Source organism: Centroberyx affinis, unplaced genomic scaffold (genome assembly GCF_046629955.1).
Source record: "Centroberyx affinis isolate AG114_WGS23_722 - 3 ecotype Tasmania unplaced genomic scaffold, CSIRO-AGI_Caff_v1 ptg010182l_1, whole genome shotgun sequence".
In the NCBI taxonomy this organism is placed as follows: domain Eukaryota; kingdom Metazoa; phylum Chordata; class Actinopteri; order Beryciformes; family Berycidae; genus Centroberyx; species Centroberyx affinis.
In genome coordinates this window covers 61,581-79,065 of record NW_027284757.1, presented here as the reverse complement: position 1 = coordinate 79,065, position 17,485 = coordinate 61,581, and the positions used below count along the sequence as shown (strand labels likewise).

The 17,485-nt window shown below is 40.8% G+C and overlaps 1 protein-coding gene across 1 annotated transcript; it reads right to left on the bottom strand.

Annotated features, from left to right (window-relative positions):
* Positions 1–4,421: 4,421 nt before the first annotated feature.
* On the bottom strand, positions 4,422–16,932 carry LOC139640668 (guanine nucleotide-binding protein subunit beta-5b). Its single transcript, XM_071514850.1, has 12 exons — positions 16,807–16,932; positions 14,360–14,471; positions 13,352–13,488; positions 13,051–13,092; positions 12,287–12,363; positions 11,830–11,962; positions 7,907–8,050; positions 7,683–7,774; positions 7,258–7,306; positions 6,515–6,611; positions 5,908–6,074; positions 4,422–5,131 (listed from the first exon to the last, which is right to left on the bottom strand). The coding sequence occupies exons 1-12, from the start codon at positions 16,930–16,932 to the stop codon at positions 5,120–5,122; spliced, it is 1,188 nt and encodes a 395-aa protein (XP_071370951.1). The 3' UTR covers positions 4,422–5,119.
* Positions 16,933–17,485: the final 553 nt, after the last annotated feature.

The window sequence follows — 17,485 nt, the reverse complement described above, 5'->3', positions numbered from 1 at the left end:
CCTTGTCTATATAATGCGATTGTAAGAGGTGTGTCTATAGGCTATAGACACACCTCTTACAATCACATTCTGAACAAAATTCATATACAAATGGTTTACTGCCAGATGTAAAGGCTCACAAAATGTGCATAATACTCTAATGCTCTTGGGGGAGTCTGAACTTCATTCATTTAGGCGCTTTACAAAGTCTTTTGTTTTGTGTAATATCATCAATAACAGCAGTGTTAAAATAATAATATAAATGGAGTAATCACGGTAACAATTTGGGTAAATTACACTCTCCTGTAAGTATTGTGTGTTACAGCCAGAGCCAGCCATTCCTAACTGGCATTACCCCTGAAAAAATAACTGTAATCACACTTTTAGCAATGTATCCTCAGTTGATTGCAGTTAATTAATTTATGTAAATATCCTTTTGTTAAACTAAAGCAAGGTTCACAGCAGGAGTGGGGTGGGCTGAGGTGTGGTACAACAAACAACTTCATTAAACCTAAATTTAATACTCTCACACGTATTCCCTCCAGGTTAATTTATTTTGGCTCTTGTCCACCACGTATTTGCATCTGCCATAATATCACACATTTGGTCTTCATGGGACACATCCAAACACACAATAGCTTGGCGTAGCTGTGGATTTGCATGTCTCGCCGCAGCTCTGAGGAGGCTGAGAACCAGTCATCTTAGGATTTACAGTTACAGTCACCACCCAGCTGGCTGGCAGTCCCAGGACTCTGCCAACACCCTGCTGCTCTCAGGGCGCGTGACGCCAGCGCTGAGCCAACCTCTGTATGGCAGAGATACGGTCTATAGATCACCACGAAGAAGTGAAATGCACAGAGAACACATGGTTGTGGTAATCCCGTGAGTGTAGGTGAAAGCAAAACATTGTAATGTGGTGTGTCATGGCATATTACGGGTACTTTTTCGTTATGAGTGTCATTGGGGATGTCACTTTCTTTTGGTGGTAATCTTTCTCAATTCCCCTTCCTCGGTCCCTTTTCTCTTTCTGTCTTCCGCTCCACAGCACCCTCTTCTCTGTCTTGGCATTTCCCTCTGTCTTTCTCTCACTGTTCCCATCCCCTTTCTTCATTGATGTAAGGAAAAAGGTTTGTAAATTATGACCTTCAGTCGGTGATCACCATTGGGCAAACAACCACTAAGAGAGAAAATATGTACTGTATATATTTACAGAAAAGCATCAAGTTATTTATTTTTTCCTATTCTGTTTTTTCCTATATCCTATATCATACTATATATGTATGACTTGTATAGCTTACATCAGTTTGATACTATTTACTTATACAATGAATTTATATCAAAGATTTCTGTCAGGCCCCAAAAACATTGGAAAACTCTATTCTGCATGTAGAATCTCTCTCTCTCTCTCTCTCTCTCTCTCTCTCTCTCTCTCTCTCTCTCTCCCTCTCTCTGATTAGTTTTAATGTCTTTGGATCTGCAGCATTTCAGCCTTGGCCTGTTGGAATAAATAAAGCATAGGGAGAGGCAAAGGAGGGGAAGCGTGAAATGTCCGATTCCAGCAACACAGAGAATTTAGAAATATGACTCCTGCTGATTGTGCACTCATACAGTTACATGTTAATACTCAGTAAAGTCTTGGTTTCGATGGAACAATGTCAGTTCCCACTCTCATTCAAGTTTCCCTCCTGTCTAAGCATGTGATATTTTTTTTTAGGTTCAATGACTTTTAATCTTTGTACAAAAAAACCTACATTATCCCTTGAGTATTTCGTCACAGACACGAAAATCATGTGATAATTGAGGGGACTTACGCCAACAGAATTAGACAAAAAAAAAAGATAACTAGAAGCCATCATGTCAGCAGGGATGTAGTGGAGGGTAAACCCACCGAAACCCAGTTTACCCACCGTTTATTTTCAGAGTAGTTTAGTCTCCTTTTGATCCTGACATAAATCTTTATGATTTTTGAATCTTTATGGTGATAATAAGTAGTATTCTACTGATGTAAGTTATATGAAGATAGGGTCTTTTAAGGAAAAAAAAAAACATGAATGAATGCTTTTCTGAAAATATAATTGATTATTGTTTATATTTTAGTTATTTGCCTCATAGTGATCGCTGGACTGGAAGTTGTATAGTTTACCCACCTCTTCAACTACATCACTGTGTGTGGTAGCCTATATATAAATGTGTTGAGTTCCATTGAAGAACAAGTTCCATTTAAGACCACAGACCATGACATCATCACAGAGAGAGAGGAAGTGTGAAACAAAAACCACAGAGAACAACTTCACACTGCAGCAAAAGTGGGCAAATGCGCAAAATAACAAAGGGTTTTATTTCAAAATGAAACCTATCAATTAAAAATAACATATCTCAAATTTATGGCTCAGGACAATCTCATCTATCAAAATAATATTCTTCAGTGAGTTTTATTTTTATGTCAACACTTATATAAGGCTATTTTTATGTATTTATTTACTTTTTTGGTGGTTGATATCATGTATATATCTGATATATAGACATATATTTTGGAGTGAAACACTTCAAATGATATTACTCTGTCAGAGAAGTGGGAATAAGCGGAAAAAGATTGATAGATTGTGAACTGAATCTTAACATCTATTTTGTTGTTTTTTCTTTCATTATGGCAACCATGTCATATAAGACCTTTTCAGCTGTCAGCAGATGGTAAAATGTAAGAGTTAATAACTTTGTAATAGGCATAAAGACAGGCTGATAGCATTGCTCTGATCATCAATCTGATCATCTGAAAAACAAATTTCACAAGTGAACCACAAAAAACTAAAAGATTTCCTGTCACAGTCCCAACTGTCATGGGTTATTTAAAAGAGTGACAGGAGTGTGTTTTGGATGTATTTGTATGATGAAGGAACAGTGTGTTGAATAAGAGGTGCTGTTTGTATTCCCAGGCCCTTATCACTTAGAGGAAGTCCACAGTGGAAGCAACAAGGATGATGTTGTCATTCATGTAGAGATGGACACCTCACCGATACACACAGGTCAGACAAATGGCATGTACACACACACACACACACACACACATACAGGCACACAACACCTATTCCGGTAATAAACTATGAACACACACATACACGACACACTCACATCATCATACACGTGGCAGGTCATCATCGGTGTTCATGCCTGTCGCCATAGTGCAGTAATGATATAAAATAAGGTTCATAAATACACTCAACACTGGGAGGATGCTCTCACGGAGATACAGTGATAATGTGGATGAGGAGGGCTGATCTTTGACCACAGTTAAAAAAAAAAACATGTCAGAAACACAAAAAACAAATCAATACTGCTTTGAGGACAGAGATTTTGAATATTGGACAAACACCAATGTAACACACGTTCATAAACTCTAGTGTTACGTAATGGGATCTACTTAACCTCAAGTGCTGGACAACGTCTTTATTACTGAACATGTACTTTGGATGTTAGTACATTTCATATCAAATGGTTTTACTTTCATTTTTTAATGGAACTCTTATTGTTAGCACAGACTAGAAACCTGCTACTCCACCAGGGTGTTTGGAGCCTACTCAAGTCAATTAAAGGATTTGTATACATCCCACACCACTCCTGTCTCCCAAACAAGTACTGTACATACTTAGAATAGAGGGACACTTTGACAGCCCTGCTGAAGAACTGATCCTGTGCAGCGCCCCCTGGTGGGCAGTAAGTGTAACTAAACAAGTGTGATTGAAGTACATACAGTACAAGACTGAGTCAGCCTTTATAACGTTTAAAATAAAATCCAGGATACCCAAAGAGTTTTCCTTTGGATATCTTACTAAGAATATATTTTGAATGTTTTTACAACGGCAATGTAAAGGCAATATATGTATACTTTTTGGGGCGGCTGATTGCCATATTACATATTACCAGTGAATTTGTTTTCCTTGCATGTCAGACACATGTATTCATTCATTCCTTCACTGTGTTGCTCAAAGATAATTCATCAAGGAAACACGCCAGGCTTCAAACCCTCCAGTCTGTCTAGTAAACCACAAGGCCACATTAATAGAATCAGTGTGTTTCAGGCTATTTACATTTCTCCCTTTCACAGAATAGGAGGAACACACATTTCAGCCGTTGGGAATTGGATCTTGGTCAATCTTGATTCGTTGAACGCGGTCTGTGTAGCAGTTAAAAAGGGAGTGTTTACTTAATTTCTGACATCCAACTGTATTTGTTCATGGAGAAACACGTCCAAGTTGTTTTTATCTATTTTGGCAAATAAATAACCAGGTTTTAGTTACAGCCCCACCTGCTATACCGTGCATATGAGGCCACCAACATGTAACTACCAGAGAACAGAAGAGAAGACACATTACAGAAACAATGAAACATAATACAAGAAGCAAAAAAAACATTATTTCAAATATTTATTTTTCTTACAAGGACTTGACTTGGGATGACGATTAAAGAAATCTGAAAAAAGGAAAATCTGTGGTTACATTGAAAGTTGCCTTGCTTTCTTTGGATAACTGGGACATAACCTATGACAGAGTGGCAGAGCGGTGATAACAGCATGTGGAGCTAGTTCTCTGGACAAATGGGCCGGTCACACTGTTTGTCTTCTAATAACAGTCTGTAGGGGAGAGTGAGCAGTAAAGTGGCAGTGGAGTAATGTACATAATGTACAAGACAATCAGCAACATTGTCCACAGGTCTACATTACAGAGGGGTGGCTGAATGCTAGTGGTCATCTGGACTCTTTACACTGGCTATTATTATGCACCATATCATCAATAACACTTATTCTAATATAATAATACAATATCAGCTATCAATAACAAAGTTAAGGAATATAAACTTGATGAACAACTGTCTGTTCAAATTAACACTTTCCCTGTGATACTGGTGTCAAACCTACATCGTTAGGATATAATGACTTAGGTGAGCTAGGTTTTTGTGCTTGTGTGTGTGTGTGCGTGTGTGTGTGTGTGTGTGTGTGTGTGTGTGTCAGACTGAATGGTGGTATGAACACACTCCTGCAGTAGTGTTAATTTCAGCCAGGGATGTTCTGTGTTGGCAGTCACAGTATTCTGGTGCCATCTTGGACCCAAATCCTCGGCTCTGGATCAAAACGGTGCTGTGAGCTCTAAGCCCAAATCTGCATGAGAGATGAAGAGAGCAGACAGCGTGAAGCAGGAGAATCATGAGGATGAAAACTGCAGCTGCAATGTTGTATGTAGCACCATGTATTGAAGCATGAGTTAGCACCTACACCTCAACAAAAGCCTGGAGAACAAAAACCTGCAGCCCAAACAGCCTCAACATACCTTCCTTATATGAAAAAGCAACTGTATGTAAAGAAAACACATTTTCGCCATTAAAACACAGCTAGCTGCATCTTTTGGTCACCTTCTCTCAAAACGTTTTAGACTCTGTCCATACTTCATCCAATCACAGGAGAGTAGCCCAACCTAACTCACTGGAAAGCAATTGTCAGACCATTCTCTAAGCATATTCTAATTTATCCTTAACATTGATTTAATTGATCCAAACATATATTCTCATTGGCCTATTTGAACAAAAATGGTTTAAATCTTAACCTTTTTAAACCTTTTTACTGAAAACTTGAACAGTTCTACACAGTACAAGTGCCTCAAAAGCTCAATTTTAATCTCAAAATCAATTTAGTAAATCCAGCATTGGCTGCACAAACCGTTTTTGAGTGACATTTAATTATATATATATATATTTATTTATTTATTATATACCCAAGGAGGAAGGCATCATATCAGAACCTGTTTTTGCTTGTACCTACATCACATATTGTCAAGATGGATTTACACTTATTTACACTGGACTGAAGAAGTGTCAGTCAGTACAAACGAATAGCCGCGACAAGCTGAAGCCGTCTTGTCTAATTAAAACCCTGCTCACCCGTAGGGTGTTGTCCCAGGAGGCCGAGCAGAGCGCTGTGCCATCAGGTGACACTCTGACGGTGCTGACGCGGTTCTCATGGCCAAACAGGATGGAGACGCGAGTCCCCTTCAACACGTCCCATACATTTATGGTGTAGTCATTGTAGCCGCCGAAAAGCAGCCGCCCTGGAGGTGGGAGAAGGCAAGAGAGAGAGAGGAAACATGAGAGGAGAGGAGGGGAATATTGGAATAAAGGAAAGCAGGGACAAAGGAGTGGTTGACATTGTATGATACTGTCCAATATTGCTAAAAATGTTCTCAGTGTCTTGAAGAATCCTTGGATCTCTAAGAAAGAGTTGACTTTTTTGGAATTGTGTAAAAGCTGGTTGACTTTCCTCATTGATGCTGATAAGTATTTCATACACATGGGAGACAATGACAACTGTCCAAACCGTCACGTGTTTTTCCAAGTTCATAGTTTCAGAGACAAAAGAGGTCACAGAATCCTTAGAGTATGCTTTATTTGAATAACAAGTTCAGCATTTTCTGGGCCCTCAGTCAAGTCAAAATTATTTATTTGATGCCATACATTTGATATGATGACGTTTGCATCACAAACACCTTACCGCTCAGAGAGAAGTCCACACTGGAAGCACCGAAGATGATGCTGTCCTTCTGGTAGACGGCCACCTCGCGGTCGGCCCGCAGGTCAAACAGACGGCACTGAGACACACAAACACACACAACAATATATGGGCATGCATACAAGAAAGTATACATGCACACAAATGTGCACACACATGCATATATGCACACACACACACAAGTTACATTTAAGACAATATTAAAATTAAAATTATTATTAAAATCAGCTCAATTTCTCAACTGGCAGAAGATGTTCTGAGGTCAATAAAGTGATAATATCTTGACATTGGTAATGTCTGGTAATGATGGTAATGTTTTTCTATGGTTGGCACTTGGTGGCTTGCAGGACCAAATGATTTCAACAAGCTATGTTTAGAGCCCCTATATTATTATTTCCCTTAAAGTGACAGATTTTCTGCTGACAGAATACCAGTGCAGAAACTTTTCTATAACAATGTGTCTTGTTTAGAAAAATGACTAAAGCCTAGAGTTCAAAAATGTCAAGTAATCCCATGAGGGAAGGCTGTGATCTTTGACCCCTGCCACCAAATTACGATAGCAAAATCGTTCAAATCAATATTACTTTTTGCCCGCAGGCATGAACCTTTGAAAAACAATCTAATGCTCTCTGTTGATGCACAGGAAACATATTGACAGGAGCAGCAGACACATCATCACCCTCAGATAAGCAGGTCAGCTGGAGGAACAGTATGAAGTGACTTACTGTGGCGTCGTCGGAGCCAGAGGCAAACGCATCTCCACTGGGGTAGTACCTGAATCAGTCAAAACAAAAACAGGTTTTCTCTGTTATCTCTGTCTTTGGCCAATTAGATTTTATCAATTTAAAGTTTTTACCTTTAAATTGACCTTTAAAATTGACCTTTATATTTAATTTAAAGGTCAACCAGACCAAAAGCTGCATTTGATCTAAGTGCACTGAAGTCCCTTCTTCATTAAAAATGTTTAGAGAAATGTGTGGGTAACATACTTAGTTTCATTCCGTATTGTTCTTCCTCTTTGGGTGGAAATCATAAATAGCAGTTTTTACATGTTGTCTCTGTCAAGCAAATCCTCATAAATGATTTCTTTTTAAAGAGGAAGAAGAGAACCATGGAAAGACTTGTGGTTTATCACGAGAACCGGACTCACTTTACACAGTTGATGTCAGACTCGTGGGTCTCGAAGGACTGGACGTTCTGCCCAGAGCGCATGTCCCACACGTTGGCCTTCTTATCACAGCCCTGATAACACACACACACACACACACATATGTACACACACATTAGGAAGCATACTCAAACAAGAGACAATAATGCAGCATGGACAGGATGATAGATAAATACACGCACACACACATACACACACACACTCACCCCAGAGACGAAGGTGTTTCCAGTCTCAGACGGGGCGAGGTCCAGGGACAAAACATCAGCTGTGTGACCGTGGAAACTCTGCAGCAGCTGCCCGCTCTCCACATCCCACAAGGCACATGTGCCATCACCGCTTGATGTCAGGAGCTAACAAACACACACACGCCCACACACACACACACACACACACACACACACATACATGGGTGCATACACAGAACACATACACGCACACAAAAACACAAACACATGAAAGATATGAAACCATAAAGCTCTTTTCAGCCCAGCTGGGGGATTTTTTTTAAAGACTCACAATGTCTTGTGAAGAAGAGGGCAAAGTTAGACAGCCAGTGTAAGCACTTTAAATTCTGTACAGTTCACTTAAGACAAATATTAAAGAGTCTCTTTAAAAACATACTAGTACCCTAGTTATCTGGGAATCCCCCATAACCATCCCTAATACACTCATGCACCGAAGAGACCAGTCAACTATATAGGAACTGGATGAGGCACTTGTGATGCTGCTCTCTGCTGGTGGACAGGAGGAAGAGCAGGTCACAGAGGGACAATAAAAAGGTCCGTACATATTCTACTGGAAACTCCTGTCTGGTTGGGCTTAGGGGTCGAACCAGCTGACTAAACGAGGCTGAATCTTGTTTGAAAAGGCACTGTGTGTTGGACCCTGATGGATCCTGGGATCATCAGCATCAGGGGTTTCAAAGACTGGCACAGAGGTGGGCCATGGAAAGATCTATATTTTGTTATATACGCCTACACAATGCATGAAAAATCTAGTTTGGTTCACGATTTTTATTTGTAGAAATTTAGCTTGCTTCTGAATTCTATTTTTCAGACCCAAATGTTTGAAATACTCCACGCAAAGAAAGAACCTTCTTCTCCTTCTTTATATGGACACTGATCTGTCTCACCACACCGACTGAGAACCAGATGTAAGAAAAAAGCTGTCTGTAGATGCAGTAACTCTGCTTCCTGTATTGATTCTAGGTGCCATAAAGGTCTAATGAAAACTCCTGACAGTCTGTTTTTCCTTTTAACAGAGTGCAGGGATAGAGAGCTTCTGTAGATCTCCACTCTATCATATGGTTAATGGCACTATGATCCTTGTTTATGTATACACACACAAACACACACAGACACACACATACAAGGCAGACACACGTACTCAGTCACGCTCAAATACACACAAATAAAAAGCCAAAGGGCAGCACCTCCACTGACAGAGAGAACTCACGCTCGCATGTATGTGACGTGCAAACACACACATGCACACAAAATGTCAGCAACTCCACTGATGAAAACACATTATGGGCACTTCGGAGACACGTTCAGGCGTCGGTGAGCGCTGCTGGCTGGTGCATTAGAGCTTGTCTGTTGGATGACCTCGGGACACACACCACATCCTCCCTGGGCTGAGAGGCAGCTCCAGTTTCTATATGGATGTAATTATCAGTAAGCCACACCATAATTGTCACACAATATTGTCGTTCTCTACTGATTTTGCTCATGAACTCAAATATTACCATGCCAAATAAAGTGCACACCCAGCCCTGCAAACATTTTGACTTTGAATAGATGTTGATCCTAAGGCCTGCACCGACATTGAAATATATGTAAATATAGTGGCAAAGTAAAAAATGAGACGACATCCGTATTCATCTGTAGCAGATACCTGCATCGTTTTATGAAATTGGGATCTATACATCTTACTAATATCAACACACAACTGTTTTCCGAAGCTGTTTTAATCTGAAGTTTTGCCATGCTATAAAATAATAGAATGTAATAATATAATAATGTGTTGTTTGGGTTGCTGTTGCACCCTGCCACCTCCTTCATATCGCTGTACGTTAAATACTTGCTGGGAGTCCATTAGATAACACAGTGATCCCCCATCTAAACTCTTTGCCCGCTACCATGTGAGAATGCCTCATGACCCACTTTTGCGTCATGACCCGCCAGCTGAAAAACACTGCTGCTCTTGAATGTTGCTACCAGTTGGCCACACACAGTCAAACACACAAATGAGTTAATACTGGCAGCAACACAGTGACTGCAGGTCGTTCTGTCTCTCCTGGTAGATTTTTAGGCCGGTTGAATATGTGCCGCCCTTTGGAACCGGTCTTTCTAGTATTTCTACACTAAATATGAATGGTAAACACTTTCTGAAGCCACTGCGTGATAAAGACCTCTGCGCTTCAAGGCCTGTTTTACTGGCATAAAGACAGCTGTGCGTGCCAGTGTGTCCATGCATGTGTCATGTGCATGTATGTGTTTGTGAGATAGAAAATGTGTGTGTGTGTGTGTGTGTGTCTATGCGTTAAATGCTTTGCCCTGTGGTCAGTGTGCTCCACTCTTTCCTAGATAAAGGCCACTCAGTGTCTATTAATACACCCAGAATGGAGGACCATCACTCTCCCTCCTCTTCTCCTCTCTCCCCCCTCCTCCCCCCTGCCATCCATCTCACATCTCTTCCTCTTCCTCCTCTTCCCCCAATTCTGCTCCTCTGCCTTGCTGAGAGCCAGACTGTAGTAAATTATTAAAGCTCAATATCTCACTCCATTCCAGTCCTGTCCTCCTTTTCTCTGATTTCCTGTCCCCTTCCTTCGTTCTTTCCTCTCTCCGGTATTTTAACTCTCTTTTGCGGCCCAAAAGGATGCCGACTCATAATCCTCTGACACAGCCAAATAAAGATGGACTGTAACGCCTAATGGTTATTTCATCTTTTAAAGCAAGATCAGAAACTATAGAAGCTGCGGATTGTTTATTATAAAACTGTAAAATCTGTAAAAGATTTGCATGATAAGAATATATATTTTGCACTCTCTTGCACTTTTGCACCTCTTCCCACTTCTCTCTCTACACTCTGGATAAAGGCATCAGCTAAACGACTATAATGTAATGTAAACATAAACGTAATGCATGAGTTAAATCATCTCAGAGCCTCTAATATCATGTTACAAGCTCCCTGGGGAATCTAACCATTAATGTATTTCTCCAGGCAGTATCTATTGATCAGTAGAACCTGCTGATCAGCAGACTGTTACAGTATATTGAATTTATAATGTTTTTTTTTTTCACTAATATCAATATACTGAAAATACTAGGATGTTATATTAGTGAATGTGAGTGGCTCATTGGTCTAGGGGTATGATTCTCACTTCGGCTGTGAGAGGTCCCAGGTTCAAATCCCGGACGAGCCCTGAAGGCAGAAACTCTAGTGCTCTAGTGCCTATTTCTTAGTTGCATGACTACATACAGGCACTGTGGCTCTGACCTACTGGTTTCTTGTAATATATATATATATATATATATATAATGTTGGTGATCTAGGGATTGAAATGTAGTCTACTATTGTAACATTGTAACTCTGGATATGAGCGTCACACAAGCACTGAAAATGTGAATATAGACAATAAAGGAGTAGACGCTAAAATACTCAAGGGAAACTGGTAGAATAGAAACATCACAGACATGGTGACAAAATGAAGCAGTCAGAGAAAGCAACAACTCCAGTATGTTTTGAATGTGTTCATTTAAAATTGTACTGACAAACACAACAAACTGCTTCCCTCTCCAGAACTCCACCGAACCCTAATATACCAAACAACACCAAACACACACACAAATGATTTTCAAAAGGCAGAAAATAGTTGATGGGAAACATTTTGTAGCCTCCAGCTCCTACCATAACTCAAATACAGTCAGTGTTTATCTACAAATCTTACAAATTTAAACAAAACATGCACTGCTTCAAAATGTACTCAGTGGCCATGTTTAGTCAGTCAAAGTGGAAAAATGTATTCAAACCTAGGGAATGAAGGACCTAGGACCATAAAGGAATTTCTGATTGGGCCTTTATTTCCATTTTCAGATTGGGCATTAAACCAAGAAATCGAGGCGCTCACCTGCATGTCTGAGTTGGTGAAGCTGCATCCTGATAGGTAGTTGGTGTGCATGGCGACCGACTTCTTCTTAGCAGCCAGGTTCTCGTTCTTGTCCAGTGACAGCGGATAGACCGAGCACTTGTTATCCAATCCGCTGTTGTTGGATGGGACAGAAGGGTCAGAGGTCAAAGGAAGGGTTTCATTCCACAACCCTATATATCCATTTTGGAGGGGAAAAATGTACCAGATATTCATTATTCAGTGTTTCAAAGTGATTATTATGTATGATCTAGGGGTTGGATATAACCAAGAGGTTAGGCTTGTGACTAGCGAGGAGTCAACATTTTTCCAATAATGGATAGCTCACTTTAGTGTGAAGTTGTTAAAATAAACAAGGAGAGGAGTTGATTTTTGACAATTAGAAAGAATGCCACTCAATTAAATCTGTGCTGAAGAAAGAGAATTCCTCTGTACTCACCCGCATGCTACAGCACAGCCTGAAGGGGCATAAGCACATGCCATGACCCACGTACATGGCATGGTGACAGCATGCTCCTGGAACACACATACACACACACACACAGTGCTGCAGTGAACCTGGATGTGGTGAGTCTTAATGAAGGTTGCTTTTAGTGTGGTTAAGTCTGCTCTACCAAGAGACAAGATTAGTGTGGGAGCGAAACCAGGCTGTCATTAAAGTGCACTCTGACACACACGCACACGCACACGCACACACACACACACACACACACACACACACACTCACACTGTCATTACAGTGTACTGATGGATAGATAATCTTTAGTTTCCTCTTTCCAGGCATATGTGGCCCTGTCCCGCCCTCTCCCTCGGAGCAGCAGAGGAGCAGAAGATGGCCGGCCCTCCCACTCAACAGAAGCACATATGGTATGGAGGACAGAACAGATTCACTCCAAAATGAGCTGCAGTATCCACCGTTAGAAAAAAAACTGGCACTTAGCCTTATATAACTGCTGCCATGAGAGTGAATATCAGATTATTTAAATCATTATGTATCTTCAGACCTTTGCTGGCAAATTTCTTACTGAGGAAGGCATCATCTAGACTTTTGAAACAGTGAATCATAAATATTAGATAGACATTTTTTTCAAAATTGATCTATTGCATTTTGAAATCAACCCGTTCATTTATAGTCATTCATTATTGACAAGAATTCAGATTCTTTTAAATGTGCACAAAAGCACAACACAGAGCTTTACTCACCTTGTTGAGGGTGAAACCATCCCAAACGATCACTTTTCCATCCTAGATGAGAGAAAAAATCAGCATCACACAGAATACATATATATATATATATATATAAAAAAAAAAAACATTAACGTGTCCTGCTGTACAGAAATCATATACTGTATGTAGTGTCCAATAAGAAACTTTAACACGAGTTAAAAAGCCAAACACAAAGCCAAACATTACTAGATCTCTCTTCATATACTGTACATATTGCATCTGTGTGAGTGTGTGTGTGTGTGTGTGTGTGTGTGTGTGTGTGTGTGTGTGTGTGTACCTGTGAAGAGCTGACCAGACGGCGCTTGTCTTTACACCAGTCCATACACAGCACCTTGTTCCCATGGCCCTTCAGTGTGCGTCTGGTCTTCATGGAGAGAGCACCCAACACCTCAATCTTTTCAGCCACCTGGTGCACTAGGACACACACACACACACACACACACACACACGCACACAGATACATACACACACAGATGTTAAGATCTAGTTAAGATCTAAGTAGGCATATGTGAGTGCTGTAGCTAAAGACAGAGTTGCATCTCAGGAAGATTAAAATAGGCATCCAATTTATTCTGAAAAACTGGTTGCATCAACATAAAGGCCTTTGACTGGTTAACTAATTTTTTGTACTTCGTATAAGTAAAGTATACTATATGATAGTAGATTAGGAGCCAAAACCAAGGGGTATTTCCTTTTGTAAACCTATAAAATAGCATGCAACAATGAGTTGGGGTCTCTGAAAACATCTTTTCAATATTTGGGTCCCCATAAAATAAGTCTGGTAACCACCAGAGAGCAGAGCATGCCACACTTAACGCATGAAGTCAATAATTGAAAGCATGACTCTGCTATATTTAATGCTGAGGTGTAATGAAAGCTGTTAGGGTGAAGTTCAGACAGGTTTATGAGGCGAGGGCGTTTGAGGACTTACATTTACAATCTACAATATTTACAATCTCCATCCCAAATCATCAATCATCCCAACATCATATATTTCCTGTGCATCACCATCGAAAAACACCAAGCATCTGGCCCCCACTGTGTGAACGACCCTCCCGGTGCATCCTCCATCCTAACTGAAAAATGCATAGGCTGTGTGCAAAAAAACATAAATTATGAAAATGAGCTCCTCTTCTGAGTAATCACAGCCACGGAAACAGGCTGCCTGCGAACTGCATCTGTCAAGTGTCTCATCGCCGTTTGTCGTGTTGATGTGCCGACCCTGTGTTTCAGTATCACGGTGACACGGTACACTTAGTGTGCGTTTTTGATGCTGGACACTTACGCTCCACATCGTGCAGCTTCGCCCGCTCCTCCTCCAGCTTCTTCTTCAGACTGTCGCTCTCGTTCTTCAGCGTCGCCAGGCTCTCTCCCTTCTGAAGCCCCTGACACGCCATCTTTGGGAGGAAAAAACAGATTAAAAAAAGGGGGGATGGGAAAAACGGGAAAATTGGGGGAAAAAACAACGGGAGACGGGACGGTTGGCGGTGCGATGTTTGTTGAGATTCTCCGCCTCGAGCGCAGCTGATGCTGCCGCGGTGACGTCACGGCTGCTCTCTCTCTCTCTCTCTCTCTCTCTCCCCCCGCTCTCTCCCTCCTGCACTTCTTTGTAATTCCGTTACACATTCACCCCAAATAAACCTCACTATTGATCAGTAGAACCTGCTGATCAGCAGACTGTTTCAGTATATTGAATTTATAATGGGTTTTTTTTCCCACTAATATCAATATACTGAAAATACTAGGATGTTGCTCTAGTGCCTATTTCTTACTTGCATGACTACATACAGGTACTGTGGCTCTGACCTACTGGTTTCTTGTAATGTTGGTGATCTGGGGATTGAAATGTATTCTACTATTGTAACATTGTAACTCTGGATATGAGCGTCAGACAAGCACTGAAAATGTGAATATAGACAATAAAGGAGTAGACGCTAAAATACTCAAGGGAAACTGGTAGAATAGAAACATCACAGACATGGTGACAAAATGAAGCAGTCAGAGAAAGCAACAACTCCAGTATGTTTTGAATGTGTTCATTTGAAATTGTACTGACAAACACAACAAACTGCTTCCCTCTCCACAACTCCACCAAACCCTATAATATACCAAACAACACCAAACACACACACAGATGATTTTCAAAAGGCAGAAAATAGTTGGTGGGAAACGTTTTGTAGCCTCCAGCTCCTACCATAACTCAAATACAGTCAGTGTTTATCTACAAATCTTACAAATTTAAACAAAACATGCACTGCTTCAAAATGTACTCAGTGGCCATGTTTAGTCAGTCAAAGTGGAAAAATGTATTCAAACCTAGGGAACGAAGGACCTAGGACCATAAAGGAAGTCACTTTGTTTCTTTTTCTCATTTGACATATCATAAGTATATCCAAAAACAGAGCTTGCCACTAAATTATCTGCTAAAAGATCCATAAGTGGGATATTTGCATATTTTGTACATAATATCTCGTGTATTACTCTCTCAAAGCCACTGGACACTTCTTTAAGGGAGACCGGGGAAGGTTGCAACGGGATATGTTGAAGTGCTTTCAATTTCTCTAAAGGAAAGAGCTGTGAATAAAACTAACACTTTAACATTTTTATTTATAAATCTGTTTATAGTCTGTGTTGTGTTGACATTGTTGACATTGTCTTTCTAAGATCTGCTGCTACTGATAGGTCCTACTACTGCAGCTATTGGGTACTTGCTGTATTCTTATTCATAGTCTATTTTTCTTTGATGTAGCCTATTACTGCTTTCCTATGCAACTGCCCAGTTTCCCTCAGGGGGTCATTACAGTTTCATCTATAATCATCTAGGCTAATATAAAGGTAGTGTGAAAGAGTAAGTGTTGCGAAAGTTTATTGTGTGGCAGCAGATCTCAGGCTCACTGGATTCAGCTGATAGACCGATGGGTTTTTGAAGAGGACTGAGACCCTCCAGTCTAACACAGTGGATTGACACTGCAGGATAGGATAGGTGTCAGGCTAGCTGTTGACAAAGGACCACAGATCAGGGGGGATGGCCTGGCACCAGGGAGGATGGCCTGGCATGCATTTATCTCTCCTCATGACATTGTGTGTGTGTGTGTGTGTGTGTGTGTGTGTGTGTGTGTGTGTGTGTGGGCATGTGCTGTCTGCCCAGGCAGGGCTGAAGATGTTGGCAGTGTAAGTACAGTTGTGTGTCAAAAGGTGTTGGTGAGTGAGTGTGTGTCTTGTATGAGCGTATCTGCACGTGTTCAGTGCAATGTCCGACAACATGTTAGTCTGATCCTGGTCAAATAGATAGAAACACACCCTGCCAACAAGTATAATATGTCTATAGAAAAATACAAGAGCCTGAATTGAGAATACTCCCAGTACAGAACATGATTTGAACCTGAAATCTCAGGACTGTTGGGGTTTCGTATGTGTTTCTATGGATTTAGTTTGATCCTATCCAAACCATTTAGGCACAATATTGACCTAGGTTTTGCAGCTACCTGTTTTGAATCAAGTTGGTCAAACTATTCACCAACCCAATTAGTCATTTGCTCCAGCTCTTGAATATGAAGTGACTGTGTGAAATGATCCATCAAATCGTTCCTTGCTAGATTTAAAAATCAAATTCTAGGAAAAATACTGTTTTTTTTTTTCAGACACTCTAAACATTGACAGACGTTTGGTCATTCAGGTCCAGCTGTGAATGCTGAACCTTGCTGTTACTCTGTAGGTCAGTCAGGTCCGTACCATCTCCACACAGAAGGAGCAGTAGTTGATGGGCTCACTCTTGATGTAGATGTTCATCAGAGGGCTCGCATTGCTGCAGCTGTCGCAGGGGCCAAAGGTAATGGCCATGAACGTCTGGTCACACATGGCTGCAGCTGATCACCAACACACCTGTGGAAAACACACACACACACACACACACACACACACACACACACACACATACATGCAAACAAACGCATATACCCCAATTAACCAAAGTCATGCAGTTTTTATCACTCATACACTCTGCACAGCATGGAGCAAACTATCAGCTAAACCACATGTGGGAGATTCTTTTGTCTTGACTGAGGCTTTTTTGATTTCCGTACTGGGCTGTGACCGCTTGGCCTGTGAGTGTGTGTGTGTGTGTGTGTGTGACACTCTACAGGAGATAAGCAGTTGGTAATCTACTTCAGGCTGATCCTTCTCCAGAGGAGAGGAGTGGAGCACAGCTATTCTGGGAGCCACACACATCCAGTACACACTCAGTATACAGGAGATACAGGATAAACATTAAGCTCAATAACAACTGAATATCGCTACTCATCACAAAAAGCTACATTTTGATGACGGTCCTGTACTTGTCAATGAAGCAGTGCCTTGTTTTCGTCTAAATAAGAGTTTATAACTTATAGCTTTTCCAACATACCTGCCAGTA

Excerpts from the sequence above, each read along its gene's own strand:
- LOC139640668 (XM_071514850.1), bottom strand. The coding sequence starts at position 16,932 with ATGTGTGACCAGACGTTCATGGCCATTACCTTTGGCCCCTGCGACAGC. Across the intron at positions 14,472-16,806 it reads GCTCCTTCTGTGTGGAGATG|ATGGCGTGTCAGGGGCTTCA; the intron begins GTACGGACCTGA and ends TTCCTCCCAAAG. Across the intron at positions 12,364-13,050 it reads ATGGTTTCACCCTCAACAAG|GAGCATGCTGTCACCATGCC; the intron begins GTGAGTAAAGCT and ends TGTGTGTTCCAG.